We start from the raw sequence: 18,920 nt of genomic DNA, 5'->3' as shown, positions 1-18,920 counted from the left end.
AGCTGAAGACGGACTCAAAAAGGAGAGAAATGGAAGCTTTCTGATTTATCAAAACGATTCCATTTACACCTGGTCACATAAATGTGTTTTTGCAATCCGATCTTCAATTCCCGCGCTATATGCAGATTTAATGGAGTGCACGTCACCGAAAGCAACAGTTATGAGCTGCATTTTATTGATCATCAGCAAAAATGTCTAAATCAAAGACCGCAATAAGAGAGAGCGGCAACAGCCCTGGTAAATAATTTCGTTTCTTTACTTTTAATGATGATGATTGTATGTTAAGCGTCTGTGACTTACTTTCACTTTGATTTGCGTTAGTTTGCACGTTGGCTTGATGATAAGATGCTCATATGCGGTGATGCGTGTTGCAGTGGCGCCGTCATATCTGGCTATAACATTACATATAGCCTATAACACGCTCTCACACGTTTATTTTTTAGCATTTTTGGGAGATGTAAAATTTACATATGTGGTTTCAACAACCAGATGCATTTACACTTGTCCAGTTTCGTCTAGGGTTGCCAACTTCAGAAAAGAAAAATACGGGACAATTGTGGTTCTTTACAGGAAAATAAGGGACACTCAAAATATTTGTACTGTATCACACAGTATTATGTCATTTCAGGTTTGTCTGTGTTGAAAAGGTTCTCAGACATAAACACATTTGTTTTGCTTAACCTATTTATGTACAATTTAATTCTAAAACGAATTTTAAGGTCATACAAAAAAAAAAAAAAAATCACATTACACACAAACCATAGTTCAAAATAATAGCATTTATCTGAAATAAAAAGCTTTTGTAACATTATACACTACATTTGAAAGAAATTAAAGAAAGTAATAGCCTACTTTTATTCAGCAAGGACACATTAAATTAATCAAAAGTGATAGTAAAGACATTTATAATGTTACAAAAGCTTTTTTATTTCAGATAAATCTTTTTTTTATTTTTTTACATTAATAATAATAATCAGAAATGTTTCTTGAGCAGCAAATCACATCAGCATATTATTCCCTCTGGTAGATTTCATGTTTTCTTGCGTGGCTGGATGGATGTTGGACAATAATCACGTTGTTTGAATTCGCCAGAACTGATTTGATGAAATCAAAATCCGGACAGTGAAAGGGATTTGCCATTAGCGCGAGTCCGGATCGAACCGGGAGCGACCAGACAGCAGAGGATTCTGTTCGCAAATCAAACAATGATTTGTCCCCAAAAGAATAATTCATTCTCAATTTAGAGTTTGTTATTCGTATGGTCTGATGCGCATGAGGGTGGGCTGTGATTGGATGATGACCGGTGTCATGATCATTCTCAAGTGTCGTGTTGCTGTTGTATCAGTCAGTGGTTAGATCACCGTAGCAGTACTGTATATATACAGGACAAGGGAGGTCACAGACGGGACAAATAAATTAGGCCCAATATATGGGACGTCCCGGCTAATACGCGACAATTGGCAACCCTAGTTTCATCTGGAATGCGGCCCAGACCATCTCCTGAAGTGGTTTGAGCGATCGGATTCAAATCCATCTCGAATGCGTTTCGGAGGGCATTTACACCTGGTTTTTTCACGATCAGATAGCTATCCGATCACAGAAAACGCATTAAGTGGCCAGGTGTAAACAGCCCCTTATAAGCCAAGTTTGCCTGTTATAGAGCAAATAATAAACAAATAAATATGCTTAAAATCATGATTGGTGCATCACTATAAGGAACCAGTGTGGACTTCATCAAAAGTCGTTAAATAGCATACAGCAGGGTTTCTCAAACTCGGTCCTGGAGGGCCACTGTCCTGCACAGTTTAGCTCCAACCCTGATCAAACACACCTGAGCAAGCTAATCAATGTCTTCAGGATCACTAGAAACTCACAGCTAGGTGTGTTTGATCAGGGTTGGAGCTAAACTGTGCAGGACAGTGGCCCTCCAGGACCGAGTTTGAGAAACCCTGGCATACAGCTACAACAGCCAGGACTTCATTAAGACACATACATACTGGATAAGATCTTCCTGATCAAACCTGCTAGATCCTTAAGGAAACGTATTTTAGTATAAAATGCATTTTTTACCTACAAGCCGGTTACTCAGTTCATTACATTTAGCAGACTGAAGCAGGGCAAATTGAGAGCCAGTCACAGAGCCGGTCACATTTAACAAAGCTTATTTGGAGATTTAAACAAGTGATTTGAATAAAGTGAAGTACAAAATATTGGCTGATGATGTCACCAGACAGCAGAACTTACTTTATAACCATCTGAAAGGAGCTGTAGTTAAAGGTGAACCCTCCAATCACCCACATCAGCTTCCCATGAACCACTGCTTTATGAGAAGCCCGGCCTAGTGACTGTCCATCAGGCTTCACGTTAGGCAGAAACCAGTGCGGTTCAGTCGAAGGAAATTTTAAAGAGCAATCTGGACCTGAGATGGGAAACAAGTGTCATATAAGAAACAAGACGAGCAAATTAAACTACACAGAGGTGTGTGCTCACAGGACCCGTGTGAGTCATAAACTCTAATTTAAGATACTAAACAAACACTGAGGGCTACTTACCAGAACTGTCAACAACTTGAGATGTATTTTATATAACATGGTTAAGAAGTCAAATATCTCAACCAAACATGCTTGCTTTGAATTTCAAATGATATAATAAAATCATAGTATACCCCCCCCAAAAAAACTAATCAAGATTGTTTGTGGGGAAAAAATAGCTGGTTATAAAAGTACCAGTAAACACAAAATAAACATTGATGTCAAAATTTGCCGTTACAAAGCTAAGAATTAAATTGAATTAGCATGAATAAGAATTAACAACCAGACTATTGAAGGACAGATCCAAAAATGGTCCAACACTGTCACCTAGTGGTTAGTAAAAACATCTCTCTGAATGACGAATGAGGTTGCAAGTTCACAAGCAGTGTCTTTTCCAAACTCTTTTCCAGTTATCTCCACAATAAAGAAATTAAATCAACAGCATATCATCTTACAATCTCAATAACAGACCAACAAAAAGAAGTCAGTTCCTTTAAAATTCCAGTCCATTTAAAGTTAAGCTGCGAATGCTTGCATGCCCAATGCACACTCGCTAATTAACACAATAATTAACACTATAAATGACTATAAATTCCATTGTTTGAGGTGTACCATAATGCTTACATGGTAAAATGTTGGTAATACGTATGCTATGACAACTGTCCGTCATTAATTTATTTACCAAACGACGGTAATATTCGTCAAATCTGCCGAAAAGTGTTTCGGGTAAGTGGAGCTTTGACGCTGTTGTTTATCTGTCGTCATCATTGTCCCGCGTTCTCATTAGTTCGCAGGGAAAGCTGTCCGCGAATCGCTCGCCCAAGCGGAAAAAAATATACTGTTACTGCCAGATCTCAATCAGTGAAAATCACATTGTATTTAATACAAAACTAACCAGATTTATAAAAAAATAAATAATAATAATTCGAAATAAACTATTTTCATAGTAGCCTAACGTTACTTCATTTTCTACACAGAAAAACGTATTGTTTACGAAAACGTATAAACTGTTAAAGACAGACCTACAGTAAACAAGAAGGCCTACTGTAACTATACGAGGATGTTTTATTTAAACTTTTTAAAGAATACTTATATTTTTAATACATTATACTTATATTATTTATAATTATATATTACTTATATTGACACCTGCAATGGTGTTTTTTTATTTGACATCTCTGATTTAGAGCCGTTGCACAGTGATGCCAGATTGGGCCGACCATTTCCAGCCCAAAATCTCATCAAAACACGTCCAACTCCAAGAAAACCGCGCCCAAAACTTTAACTGCCAAAATAATGTAATAGAATTGTATTGCCATGTCAATCAAGGTTGATAAGCACAATTTGTATCTCTATAAAAATAATGATGACAAAATAAATACATTTCCCAGGAAAGCGGATCAAAACAGGGCAAATACATTAAAAAGAATTAGCAAATATGACAAATGTCCAGGTGGAAACTATGTCAAAACAGCAATCAAGAAATTAAACGATGATTTTAACCCTGGGAAAAACACATTCATCATTTTCAATGTCAACAGTAAGAATGAGCCAATTTAAGTGCAAAAAGTTCCCAATAGAACATAATTAGCAGGCATTCGATTCCACACAAAAATTTAAATTCTGACATCTTTTTAGAGGAATGTTATTGAGACTCTAAGACGATATGCTGTTGTCATTTATGCATAACTAGTATTAAAGTCCGCGTGAACCGGAAGTTGCAAATTACTTTTCTCCAGTGTTGTGACGTATTTCCAAGTGAAACGGAATATTGAATAGAGGGCAGAGTTTTACTTTAGCGCTCCTCCTCTCCATCTCTGCTCATAGCAGACTAACGGTTTGAGGGGAGTGGTTAAGCGTTTTTCAACTCAAGCCGTCAAGCCTACGTCATCAGAGAAGGGACGCCATTTCAGACCGGAAGTAACTTTTCAGACTTTGATTAAAGATTGACGTTACGTCGAACGTGAGCGACTGAAAGGGAACCAGCAGATGGCACTATTGACATGAAACATGAGACTCATTGTGATTTTTTTTTACTAGTATATTTGTTTAGGTGGCTTAAGAAATATTCCAGGTATATGCTGTCGTGGAACTCTGTAATCAACATATTGAGGAAAAATGCATGAATGTACATTAATGTGCAAAAGTTTGGAATCGGAAATATAAAAAATAAAAATAAAAATATTTTTTTAAAGTTGTGCACACCAAGGCTACATTTATTTGATCAAAAATACAGTAATACTGTGAAAAAAATTTAGTCTAAAATAATGGTTTTAATCTATTTCAAAACCAAAAATCTTACTGACCCCAAAACATTTTAAAGTAAAAACTTGTACAATATCAAAAAATCTCTGCAACATTTTGCAGACAATGTGGAGCTATTCTATACAGGAGTATCATATAGACATCTGAACAATTCTTCAGCACCTCACCTTGCCAGCTGTCATTGCAGACGCAGAGCTTTTCTCCGGTGAGGTCGCAGTATCCACGGTCAGGACTGCCACAGTCATCCCAACAGTAGGGAATATCACACGCCTCACCTTTCCAGTATCGCTCACACTCGCAGTACACACTGCTAGAAATGGAGTTGCCCGTAGTACACCTTCCATGACCTGAACAGTTATTAGGACAGGAGTTTATCCTGAAAAACACACCAGGGAGAGAGAGTGATCAGGATAAATAAATAAATAAATAAATAAATAAAATAATTATTTATATTTATATGATATATATATATATATATATATATATGCATTGTCACTGTATAACGATACTCACGAATAAAATATGTTGAATCCTGTGAGATTGTAGGCAGCATCACTGAAAAAGTGCAACAATGCGTACCCAGATGTGGTCACCACCTCTGGAATGGTTTCATTTCCTTTTGTTTCTGGGACAACCAGGCCACTGGACATGCAAGAGTATGACACACAAATCAGATAAAATACTTCATTCTTTTGTGTTCACATGTTCCACTCAGCATGAGGACAGCTGTTGCTAAGCAAACAGCATCTAAATAAATCTCCATGCTCTTGACGGTCCAATATTCTTCAAATAAAACAGAAGATAACCTCACATTCAGTGCTTCAGCTCAAGTGGACAACCAGCTGGGACTCTCAGACACACCACAGGACACAGAGATGTGACGGACTAGATACCGCACACCAACACACACACACACACACACTAAAGTACACAGCAGGTATCTGAACACAAGGTCCATCCCATTAGAAAGGAATAAGAGATAGCACTTCAAATGAAGAAGAAAAGAGAAGCAAACAGACTACTTTACATTTAATGTGACTTGACTAATGTTACCTCTATATTTAGGCGGGCAAATTATCTTATGAGAATGTGCTTTTTTCCCCTTGCATATTCATGCATATTAAAGGAACACTCCACCGTTTTTTTCATATTAAACTATGTTATTCCCTTAACTGAGACGAGTTGATACATACCTCTCTCGTCTCAGTGCGTGCACTTAATCGCTCTGGCGCGCGGCGACACTTTGATAGCAATTAGCTTAGCCCAGTTCATTCATTAGGATCCAAACAGAGATGAAGCTTCCACGTTTTCCCTATTTAAATACAGTTACACGAGTAGTTACACGACCAAGTATAGTGACACAAAATAAAACGTGCCGCTTTTCTAAGCAGGGAAAAAGGATAACTATAATGTATGGCGGAATAGCACTTGGGAGCACTTCGACTCGCGCAGTAAAAAGTCACGTTGGTTCTAATGACAGAAGTGAGAGGGAGAGAGGGAGAGGATTTTTCAGGAGTGACTTTTTACTGCGCCGAGTCGAAGTGCTCCCAAGTGCTATTCCGCCATACATTATAGTTATCCTTTTTAATGAATGAACTGGGCTAAGCTAATTGCTATCAAAGTGTCGCCGCGCGCCAGAGCGATTGAGTGCACGCACTGAGACGAGAGAGGTATGTATCAACTCGTCTTAGTTAAGGGAATAACATAGTTTAATATGGAAAAAACAGTGGAGTGTTCCTTTAATAGCAAAGATGATTTTTACTTGCAGCATTACATGTGAGCTATTCTCTGTCGCTCATAGAGTGCAACAGTGCCTACCAATTTTTTCAGCAGGCTTGTTTCCGGAAGGATTTTTCCCCATACATTTTTCCCCATAGGATTTATTTTATTTTATTCTTTGTAAGAGTTATAAGCCATGAACCGAACCAAACCAAACAGTTATGAGGTGAATCACAACATTACAAACTTTGACTTGAAGCAAAAAAGTATTTGAAAAAATGCAAGAAAAAAAATGCAAGACTGTACTTGACGACTTTAATGAGGGAAAGAACTAAAATCTCTTGAAGCACAGATATACAAATAATTGATTTAATATTTTAAATAAATATACAGAAACACTATATTTTACATTTATTGCAAAATATGCATATACTGTACATCCAAATATTCTTCATGGGAGTGGGTGGCCATTAAATAGTTATTTTGGAGCAATATGCATGTTCCATTTCTCAGATTTTTTGAGATTTCTTTGCAGAATCATGGGTAATGTAGTTTTTAACCAAGAATTTCATGGTCAAATAGGATTATTTAAAAAATAACAACAAAAGCACATATAATCGATTAACAACCTAAAAGTTCATGATGGGACCAAATTAGCATAATTTTTCAACAAACAATTTGTTTAACCTTATTTACTGTAGTCACAGATGATGTTTACCTGCAAACCATTCACCAACTAAGGTCCATATTCCAATTAGGCCTTAATTCTGAAAAATATTTTTACATGCTCCATAGAGAAAAAAGTTTTACACATGGGATCCGGATAGTTTGAGTAAATATTTGAAAAAAACTAAGATATGCAAATTTTACCCCATTTTGATGTCATGCCATTTATTAATCTGTATTCTAGCAATTTTAATTAAAACATTAATCCTCATTCTTTTCCTTAATTACAGCATACATGGCTAAATGATGAATCGGAAAATATAGGCCAGTAACCTTTTTAATTTTTAGACTGACAGTGCTTTCATCTGTGCAATTTTTTTATTTATTTTAATGCTTGTAAAATGAAAAAAATATCAGTAGTTAAGCACCATTTCATAGAAGAGAAACAAGAATAACTTTAAATTGAAATTCCATGGGTCAGCAGAGGTTAACACCCTCGCTACGCTTTCAATTGAAAAATGTATGTAACGCCAAGGAAAGAGAAGTCACATGTTCACACAAACGAAAGATCAGCATACATTTTTCAAGCGCACTTCATGGGTGACTTAGTCTGATTTGATTCTGCTGTGTTATTGATTGGTTAAAGTTCACTGTTCATTTCACTGAATTGGACATACTATTTGTTGATGGTTTTGTTATACTTTTGTTTATGTACAAATATATATATATAAAATCATGTATAATATTCTTTTTTTCATGAAATAATAAGCTTTGTCTTAGGTCAATGCAATGCATTTTTGCTTGATATGATATGACAAGTGAAGTTTGTATCCACTCTGTCAGGGTGTGTGAATTACAATGCTTCCAGTCCCACTCACCTAAAAACAGCTATCAAAGGTGCGTAAATAGAGTCTCCATCAAAAACATACATGTGATCCCAACTGCACTCTGTGGCAAAATGGTTGAACCTCAACCTCAGCACAGCATTTGGGCTAAAATAAAAACAGAAAATATATTAAATTTGACAATTAATAAGAGTAAAGTATTTCAGTCATGACAAAGCTCTCGGAATAGTTTTAGCATGTTATTGAATATAGCAATGTTAATATATTTGGTCTTTGCGGACTAGATCTGCTACACTGTTGCTGCTGCTGCTGCAGAGCATGCATTAACTTGCTGCTAATAGATACACAGACACGCTGTTTTTTTATTAATTCTAATTTTTATTTATATGTTGCTTTGAACAAAAGCATCTGGTAAACAATAAATATAGATGTAAATGCAAGAACATTTGCACAAAAACCCCCCCAAAAAAACAAACATACAGAGCGATTAGTAGACATAGTGGTACTCACTATCCTTCAATGAGCCAAGTGCATTTTGTCTTGTACTTGTAGTTAACTGGTCCATCGGTGAGTGATCCTGATGAATCTGTCAACCTGACAAAGAAAAATACAAAGATAAATAAATATCTCAAAATGGCCTTGATGAAAACAAAGCGAGAGAAAATAAGGTACAGTATATTTGTAAATTTAGACAATTGTTAATTTGTTACTGTCTTTGCAAAAAAATTATATTGTAGGGAATAATGCATATAATGTTTCTGCATGCTCTCTTAATAGGTTAAATAACAGATTAAATAGGTACAGAAGCATAAACACCACTGCAATTTGTAGGTTCAGAAGGAGAATTTAAGACAGCAAACCACATCACACACACCAAAATGTACATGCATATTAAAAAAATAAATCAAACAGAATACGCAAAATCAAAGTAAATAAAAAAATCAGACCTTTATACAAATATTTCAAAAAGTCACTAAATGTTTAAAGAGCTCCCTTTTCCAAAAGGAAAGTCTTCATGCTTTAAGGTCCATGGAAAAAGGGGGGGAAATGAATAATCAACTATTGTATAAACTCCACATCATGTATGTATGATTTAAGCACAGACATATCTCCTTCCACAAAGAGCTACCATCACTTTCAGCTAATCATTAGCCTATATGAAGAAAATTATTGAAATTTATTGGAAAAAAATACTATTTAAAGGCAAACTTGAATTCAAGCATGTTTGATATTGAATGAAGTGTGTGATTAGGATTTGAGAAGACATAAGCAATGATTAAAAAAAATACTGACATATGACATCTTGACTGCAAAGTCTGTCCAGTAAAATCCTTCATAGTACTGCAGCATCCAACGTCACCAAACGCCATCCACGTGCACCAACAAACTGGTCATGTGACATTGGCACAACCACCTGCTCCTGATTCATCCTCTTTCCCTTTCACCTCATTTTCATCCCTCCTTCTCCAACACAGAAAAGAGGGCCATAATCCCAACGGATTGAAGCAAAAAAATAATAATACTCATTTGTCCGAGAGTGGAGGAGGGCCAAGATCAGAATGTTACAGCACAGTAAAGAGCAAGTCACAGCAACTGCACATCAGTCAAGAGATCAGCTTATCCATGAAAATTATTTTTATCACAAAAACAACACAAGAGGTGAAGATCTCCAGCAGAAGCAGCAATCAGGGCCGTTTCTAGCTATTGGCTGTTCTATGCACTGAAAGTTCTAGGGCTTAAAGTTGCCACAGTCATTGCATTCATTGCATGTGCTGCACTTTATTTGAACCATTTTGTTTCATTAGTATTTTTATTTAACTTTTTTAGAATTTAAAATGTAAAAGTCATTTAAATTTCATTTTCATTTAAATTTCATTTCGCAGCATCTGTTTGAACTAGGGGTGTCACGGTTCTCGGTAAAAAAAAAACTCAAATCTGATGACGCATCTACAGTATATTATGGTTTGTTGAAAATAGCAATGTGTAAAACAGACAGTTTCGCTAATGTATGTTTCTGTTGATGGATGCACATGCTGGCTCAACAAGAATACATTACAACAGCGATGATTAAAAAAATTTAACAAAATGGTCACTCTTTGTAAACTTTGTTTAATGCGAGTGCCGTATGCTCGAATGACCAGTCATTTAAGCAGTCATCATCAACCGAGTGTTGATAGCGCACGAGCACAGGTTAGACCTGAACAGCACACGTTGCTATCTGTGTTTAAACTAAACTTTAAAAGCCTTGCCAATTTAAACATTCCAGCGCAAGACGAAAGAGAACTTGCGCGCACTGTGAGAAGATGTGTGTGTGTGTGTGTGTGTGTGTGTGTATGTGTACTCGTTTTGAGTTCTCTTTCAAGTCTTGCACTTAGACAAATTCACACAAAAATCATGTCAACATGCCTGTCTTGATGAGAGTATCCTAGCAGATAGTCTGTTATGCCTTAAGTGAACTTATACAGTAGAGAAAGACTTTTGAATCTGTGCGTTGTCTTAAAGGGACAGCAGCATAAAATGCTGTCCTGCTGTCTGTTTTTAATGGTAATTAAACAAAATACAAGAAAATCACTCACTGCTCTTGATTGAATTTATTGATTTCTTTATTCAATTTCTGTACCTGAAAACTAATGCTAGACCTACCTGAAAAACCTAAAAAGCACTGTTTATTTGTTTTGTATCTTTGCTCTATTGTATTTATTTGTGCTGTTGCTTGTAGTTAGATTATTTATTTGTATTTTCTTTATTTTTCTTTATTTGTTCTTTTTCTTTATTTAGTCCTTTGTACAGTAGGAGATTTGTTGCCACATCTACCATCAGTTTGCTGAGAAAAATAGGTGTGAAGGGTCGCTCTCTCCAACAGGCCATCAAGTCCATGTCAAGTGCTGCTGAAAAAAAGCAGTAACTGGCTCTGGACCAAGCGTAGGGACCCCAACTGGGCAGAAAGGTAGAGACAGATGGTATGCGGTCAGGCTTAGGCCCGACTCAGGGAGAAAGACGCCTCTGCCATGCAGAGCCCATCAGGGATATGGAGGTTATGGCATGGAGGGGGCTGTACCTGGGAAGCTAGGTACACCTTATAGCCTTCTGGAGACGTTGTGGGCTTCAATCAACGAAACGTTGATGAAGCAGGGTGCCCACCTGATGACCCCAATGACATACTTTTCACCACTCCACACCGACTGCTACTGTAAAGAGTTTCCTACTAAAGGGATTGAAACATCTAGTTCTATTAGCTTTACTTTTTTCCCTGAACATAGCACATACTGAACCGTTCCGAAACCGTGAACCTAAAACCCTGAAACAAACCGAACCGTGAGCAATTTGAACCGTTACACCCCTAGTTCGAACCCTGTTGCTACTGTAACTACGCAAAGTCACTTCACACTAGTGCCGTTACTATGATAATAACCAATATGGACAAGCGACTGCAGTGTGAACAGAAAAAAAAAAATCATGTACATAAGTTATTTAAAAAATAATTTTAAAGCTTATTAAGATAACTTATTTATATAATTTGTAGAACATATCAAATCAATGCTAGAAACAAACAAAGTTTTGAGTCTTTAAGTTGTGAGGAGGGGAAAGGGGGCATTAATATCTCGCCTAGGGCGCTAAAATGGTCAGCAATGTATCATCATAATGTAATGAACAACTGGTACAAATTACTGAATCCTATAAATGCAGTGGACACATAGTTTTACTTCCGTGACGACCATGAAATTAAATACAAACGTTATGACTTCTGTTTTGAGCATTCTACAATAGTGAATCACCCTTAAAGGGATAGTTCACCCAAAAATGAAAATTCTGTCATAATTTACTCACCCTCAAGTTGTTTCAAACCTGTATGAATTTCTTTTTTCTGCTGAACACAAAAGAAGATATTTTGAAAAATGTCGGTAACCAAACAGTTGATGGACCCCATTGACTTCCATAGTAGGAAAAAAAAAATACTATGGAAGTCAATGGGGTCCATCAACTGTTTGGTGACAGACATTTTTCAAAATATCTTCTTTTGCGTTCAGCAGAAATTCATACAGGTTTGAAACAACTTGAGGGTGAGTAAATGATGACAGAATTTTCATTTTTGGGTGAACTATCCCTTTAAAGGGATAGTTCAGCCAAAAATGATATTAAACCCATGATTTACTCACCCTCAAGCCGTTCGAGATGCACATGTAAATCATTTTTCAGACGAACACATTTTCAGTTATTTTAGAAAATGTCTTAGATCTTTCAGTGGTTAGAATGTCAAGTTATGGGGTCCACCTCCTTCAAGTCCCAAAAATGTGCATGCATCCTTCACAAAAGTAATCCATCCGGCTCCAGGGGAAAAACGAAGGCCTTCTGAGGGTAATCTACGTCCCGACGGTTCCTACGCTACGTCCTACGTCATACGCCGGCATCCATCTCCCGTGAACACGCCTCAACCGTTGCCGGAAGCCAGTTATTTTCATTTATAAAGTTTTAAATATGTATATTTTTACGACAAAACCGCACGGATTACCCTCAGAAGGCCTTCATTTATCCCCCTGGAGCCGGATGGATTACTTTTGTGAAGGATGCATGCACATTTTTGGGACTTGAAGGAGGTGGACCCCATAACTTGACATTATAACCACTGAAAGAGCTAAGACATTTTCTAAAATAACTGAAAATGTGTTCGTCTGAAAAATGATTGACATTTGCATCTCGAACGGCTTGAGGGTGAGTAAACCAGAACAAACACTCAAACTTTGTGTTTTCCAAAATTTTAGGAAATTATTCAACTCTATGCACTGGTATTTGACAGTTTAAGAAAAGATACACTCTCAACCTCACAAACACCAAATATAGATACAGTGTCAAAATACATGTTTCGTTTTATGTTGCAGAATCTATTTAACCACAGCTTGATTACAGTTTATACTATAAAATGCATTTTCATGTATTTTAATATTACTCTGGTATAACAAAATGTGATAATTTTTTTAAATATATATATATTTTTTATATATATTTTTTTTACTTGTTTCAAAATGATGTACATTTTGATGCAAAAAGTTTGATCATGTCACTGATTATCCCCTTGTGCTTTTGTTTAGTCTGGGCCTGGCCATAGTAAAGCAGGAGCTCATCCATGCGTTTTGTTTTGGGGTTTTTTTAACATAATTTTTTATAAAAATGTCATAACTCAAAATGTTATTTAGTCCTCTTAAACCCTGCCTCTTTCTTACAATCGACTGCAGGATTACATTCCGCCAATTTTCCTCCATCTAATCAATAACCAAAAATATCAAATAGTATTTTTGTTTAAAACGTGCTTCAATAATCTTTGTTTCATTTACAACTTTTTAAATCACAATACGGAGGAACTGATCTGTAAATTTTTTTTAAATAGGAGACACTAATAACCAGGAGGAAGGACACAAGAATTTCTTTCCCCAAGCATTCTGCCTTAATAATCTCCTCTCCTCCACTCACTCATGTGTCATAAACTGTAACCTACTTTCACTGATGTCTGGGTCAGGATTGAGGTTCTTCTCAAATATTTCTTATATTCCAAGGTGACTTAAAACAAACTAATTACAAAGACCCAAGGCACCCAGAGATTGATGTACACTGGTCCACAAATTACAAACTTACAAACCTATTTTACCCCAAGCAAACATAATAAGACAATTCATGTCATAAACATTAATCACAGAATCAATCACAGATTCTCAGTCACAGAATACACAGCATCCTTCTGAACTACAACCACATACAGATGAATACCTCAAGAATAACTTGCGACATACACCTCAGAACCTGAACTCTGAAGAGAACAAAGACCGCTTTGATTCAAAAAACATTATTGAAATATATCAAGGCCTACAAGGGAGAAATATATAGCAACCCAAAGAGACCCAGTCTAGTTGACTCTGGGAAAATGAAATGGAAGGTATCAAATCTTCCTGAATCTTCCTGGAGTCTCCTCGCAATAGCTGAAATGGCTTTAATACCCATACCATTAATGTTTGTAAAGTGTCTTAAACTGCACAGGAATGAGCTAAGCCACAAACCCAAGCATATCAGAAAACAGTGTTTTATTCTCCATTCTTCTCCCAGTTAACCCACAAATATTTGCAACCCATTTAAAAACACGGTGTGCCCAAAATACAAACCACATCTGGCAAAAAAGGACACAATAATCAACTCAAGCTATTTCGCCGCAAAGCCATCACTGTAAAGAACTCAACTGCGATGTGTTTGTTTGAAACAGTCTGGAGTGAACACTGAAAGATCGGTTAAAATGCACTTTTGTAAGAATGTGCATCCACCCTCAAGCACCATACAGAAGGAGCACAATAAAACATTTCTTCATTAGTTGCAAAAACCTCATCTGCTAATGATTTCTTACTACAGTCTAAATTCAGGGGAAGAAATTTCTTAATAAATTTTTTTTACTTTAATCATGACATGGAATTTGATGTACCAGTAAGCATTTGCAATTGTCTCGGACAAGTCAGGCCTACAAACAATAGCATTAACACAATCCTATAATACTAATGAAATAGTCCAAGGTTACACCTAACAACGAGGCCCTTGAGATACACAAACAAAAAAATGCATATACATACATTCACACAAACTACTTTTAACAAATTTGTATGTATTATTAGATAATGATTAAGACAAAGGGCTAGTGAACGTCCGTCAGCAAAGCATGATCTCATCTTTTGGACAATGCGGAGTCCAAATCAGAGCTATAAAAGCACTACTGTTACACTACAACACCACTGACACTCTAAATGGAGACTGCGTCACTCTTACAAGAGGTGACAGGACTATTCTTAGACTGCGTTTATTGTAGGATGGGAACTGTAGAATTAAATGGGCACTTGGAGACACAACGTTTTCATTTTTGTGGTTAACAAGTCTGATATACCCTGTACCACATCGTAAATGTTTTTATTAGAGACACTCTTGCCAGCTCTAGCAACAGTAGGCCTATATCCATTGAAGTGTTATGTTAAGGGAGACAAAAGATGTACGGGCTAAAAATATAACTTGTTTCAGTTTCCATGGTGGGTGGGCGTTTTCGGAAGTAAAGGAGCGAGGCATTTTCTCTAGGCTTGGGTTGTTGCAGTCCAATGTATACAATAACAGAAACATTTATTTGCCTATTTTTATTGGTCACTACTTGCTGTACCCTAAACAATGCAGGAGTCCTGAAGGTTGCAGACACGAAGATTACGCGGCTTTTATTTAACCAAACTGTGTAGCTTAACACACTCAGCTTACTCACAGATCATCAAGTTATTTCAAGTTTATTTTAATTTAATTCAGATGTGACCAACAGTAAAAAAAAAACGTACAAATTTTCCATCATTTATGAAACAACGCTTTCCCGCCATTGACGGAATTTTCCGGCTTTCCGTGTTTTCACTGTTATATGGTAGGGGCCGGGGGTGCTATTACACAACTTCTGAAAGAGTAAAGAATCTCCGCAAAAAAGGAGCAGAAAGGGTTTCGCAATTTTCTCAGCTTTTTATTCAAAATGTTTTTTTGTTTTTTAATGAAACTTAAAAGGATGGATAAAAAAGTGGAAAAAAAATAATAGTGATAGGGAGATGACTCCAAAAGTCGATTCCTCAACTCCGAATAGCCCTAGAGTTGTAGTTGACTGTTACGACTGAAATCACTAACTTGTTCACTCATTCTCTAAACCCTATATAGCGCATAGCAGTTGAGTGCACTATATCGGCTGAAGCTGTCACAGAAACAACTGTAACAGACTTCAGAAAAACCTGGAATCAAACACCCCAAGGGATATTTAGCTGGTTGGGTCATACTGGATTGCTGTTCTTTTCACACTACAAAACTGTCTGTCGTCAACAATGTCAGTTCCAGTCAAAACACATCACCCTTTCTGCAAGATTAAATACAGCCTGTGTTATTGTATAGTGTGTTCATATCCACTGCATGCGCACTGATCCACAATGGAGACCTAATAATGAAAGAACTGGTCGTTTTTCATAAATAACCTTGACCTACTGGCACTGCCCTTCATTAAAAATGAAAAATCACTCATGCTTAGAGACAATGGGGTCAGCAAGGGCAGAGATTGATATTAGTAGGTTTCTGACGGATAGTCACGGCTCGTCAGTTTCCCACCATCCATTCATTCATCTACAGAGCCAGGGATAAGGTCAAGAGAAAGTTAATAGAACCCCACAATGGCCAAGCCTTAAATGGTCCTTCACTGCTAGTCTACAATCCTTCAGAGCTGGACGTTAAAGATCAGAGTGTGAGGGTCTCATGGCTCAACACACATTTAAATTTAGACCAAACCATGAAATAGTTCATCATTCAGAAACCTATAGAGTTGTTTTAGGGGGTCTTTTAATGCAGCAGCGTATTTGACATCATCTTGCTTGCTAAAGGAATTTATATCTGGGAAGAGTTACAGCGCAGACTGAACAAATCAGATTCTTTCCCCCAATTTAGAGCTGTCCTTTTTGATGGTCTGGTTTGACAGCTCAACTCCATAGCCTGGAATATATATATATGTGTGTGTGTGTGTGTGTGTGTGTGTGTGTGTGTGTGTGTGTGTGTGTGTGTGTGTGTGTGTGTGTGTGTGTGTGTGTGTGTGTGTGTGTGTGTGTGTGTGTGTGTGTGTGTGTGTGTGTGTTTTATATATATATATATATTTTTAAATGGAACTGACATTTGAGTTCAGAGAAGAAACACATCCAACCTTCCTGAGGAAACTTCTGAAATGACATTTACATTATTTTCCTGATCTACAATTTGTGCTACTCATTCATAAAATTTAACTGTTATGAATCAACTAAGTAAGGTGTGCATTTTAAATTTGGCAATTATTAGCTATTTCTCTGATAACATTTTGTCAAAAGAGGTTCACTCAAATTTTTTAATTCTGTCATCATTTACTCACCCTGTCATCATCTGTTCCAAAACTGTATAACTTTATTTTGCGCAACACAGAAGATATTGTGTAGAATGTTGGAAACCAAACAGGTTTACACTGTAACAGGAGGCATTTCTCAAAATATTTTCTTTTATGTTCCATGCTCAGAAGAATAAATACTCACAGGTTTGAAACAACACATATACTGTATATGTGTGTGTGTGTGTGTGTGTGTGTGTGTGTGTGTGTGTGTGTGTGTGTGTGTGTGTGTGTGTGTGTGTGTGTGTGTGTGTGTGTGTGTGTGTGTGTGTGTGTGTGTGTGTGTGTGTGTGTGTGTGTGTGTGTGTGTGTGTTCTATATACTATGATTGTGCTAGTGTGAATGCAATCCGGATGTCTAACTTTTGTCAAGTGACCTATACCAGTGTCAGTTGTGTCGCTTCACTGCCATTCACAAATCCTCTCCCATAGTCTCATGGGATATTAAATTGTCCATTGGATGCACACTACAGAATACTGGCAGGGGAATTTTATGAATATTGTAATTTCAGGCATTTACTTTTTCACCTACTATTTAGTAGGGAAATAGGCATATTCAGATTAAGCCAGTGTGAATAAGGCTACGTTCACAATGTCATTTTTTAGGATTGACAACTGCATTTACTATACAGATGCAAGTCTCAAAATGTCCTGTTCACTCAGCAAATTAGTAGCGTCTCAAATACGGTCTATATGAACGTGCAACAAGAGTCAAGCCCTTACCATATTTATCTTATCACTTTTGACATGAAAAGAGTCTAATCGAGCTGCAAGTTCATCCATCAAATCTTCATTAATCAACAGCAGCTTTTATACCTGGGTGGAGAAAGGAGCATTTAAGTCGCGTGAAACACCGGTGGAGAACAGTGACCAGATCTAAAACCATCAGATGACACACAGCTCATATTTCTGTCGCTGTAAGGTACTGAAACCACACATGAAAACCCGCAACACACGGTAGATATGCGTTTATGCAGCGCAGAGCAGCTCTCAGACAACTAGCTGTCCAGTCTGCTTCTGTTTACACAGCAAGGGTTGTCCAAGAATGCGGTTGTGAGTCCTGAAAATGTACATGTGTTCGGTTATAGAATGTGGTGTCACTCCTGTAAATAACTGAACTGTGTGTGAACATAACTGTATTTAGGACTCAAAGAACTCACTTGTGGCTTAAGTGATGGCAGAATTTTAATTTTTGAATGAACTATGCCTAAGATGTTGAAACATGGTCAGAAAATTATTGTATTGATGCTGTGAACAAAGCCATAAGATTAACACTTCAAGCACATACTGTATAAGGATAGAAGTAGTCTGCTGTCACAGAGTTTCGCAGTAAGCCTGTATTGAAAATGTAAAAAATGTCATATTAGACACACTCTGAAACTAAAGAGCTTCTCTCCACCTGAACAGATGAAGGAATTAGCAGATTACTGGAACAGTTAAAATATTATGTGCAGATAAATCAGTAGTTCTCAATCAGGGCTCCGGGGTCCACTAGCAAAATTTATAATAAGTATTGTTATTTTATATTTAAATGTAGTTGTACTATCATAATCTTAATTAAAATGCTATAAAAAACACTAAAAATAAAGATATACAACGACAAACAAAATGTTTATTTGTTTACTTTATCAGCTTATATAGAAGGACCTTTCAATATTGTCTTGGACAAAGGGGGCCTTAAAAGTCAAAAAGGTTGAGAACCACTGGTTTATGGTCATTTACAGCAAAAATATAGGTTTAAAGAGCCTTTTAGTGCTGATGTGTGAATAGTAGCAATGGAAAAAAATGGAAAGGCATTTAATATAAGAATAATAGATGTGGTACACTTACTGGTAAAGGAAATCTGACAATTTTACAACACTTAGGCTGCTCTGAGTTCACTTCCCAGCGACTGGGGTTCCATTATTTTATCTTTTGCTGGGAAAAGCAGTTTCCAACAGCCAAAAAACACTGCTTT

General features: G+C 36.8%; 1 protein-coding gene and 1 long non-coding RNA gene across 3 annotated transcripts in view; one reads left to right on the top strand and one right to left on the bottom strand.

Moving 5' to 3' along the window:
* LOC309486745 overlaps positions 1–18,920 on the top strand; it is a 387,401-nt gene that overhangs the window by 202,934 nt on the left and 165,547 nt on the right. The window lies entirely within an intron of this gene.
* atrnl1a (attractin-like 1a) overlaps positions 1–18,920 on the bottom strand; it is a 259,263-nt gene that overhangs the window by 215,827 nt on the left and 24,516 nt on the right. For both annotated transcript variants that reach the window (XM_082154105.1, XM_082154106.1), the window contains exons 2-6: positions 8,537–8,620; positions 8,060–8,173; positions 5,310–5,438; positions 4,964–5,172; positions 2,245–2,419 (exon numbers count right to left, since the gene is read on the bottom strand). In XM_082154105.1, the coding sequence (XP_082010231.1) occupies positions 2,245–2,419; positions 4,964–5,172; positions 5,310–5,438; positions 8,060–8,173; positions 8,537–8,620 (711 nt within the window). The remainder of the gene's footprint in view (positions 1–2,244; positions 2,420–4,963; positions 5,173–5,309; positions 5,439–8,059; positions 8,174–8,536; positions 8,621–18,920) is intronic.

The sequence above is a fragment of the Leuciscus leuciscus genome (genome assembly GCF_965113295.1).
Source record: "Leuciscus leuciscus genome assembly, chromosome: 22".
Lineage (NCBI taxonomy): Eukaryota > Metazoa > Chordata > Actinopteri > Cypriniformes > Leuciscidae > Leuciscus > Leuciscus leuciscus.
Note: the sequence above shows the minus strand (reverse complement) of the source record. Positions and strands in the feature narration are given on the sequence as shown.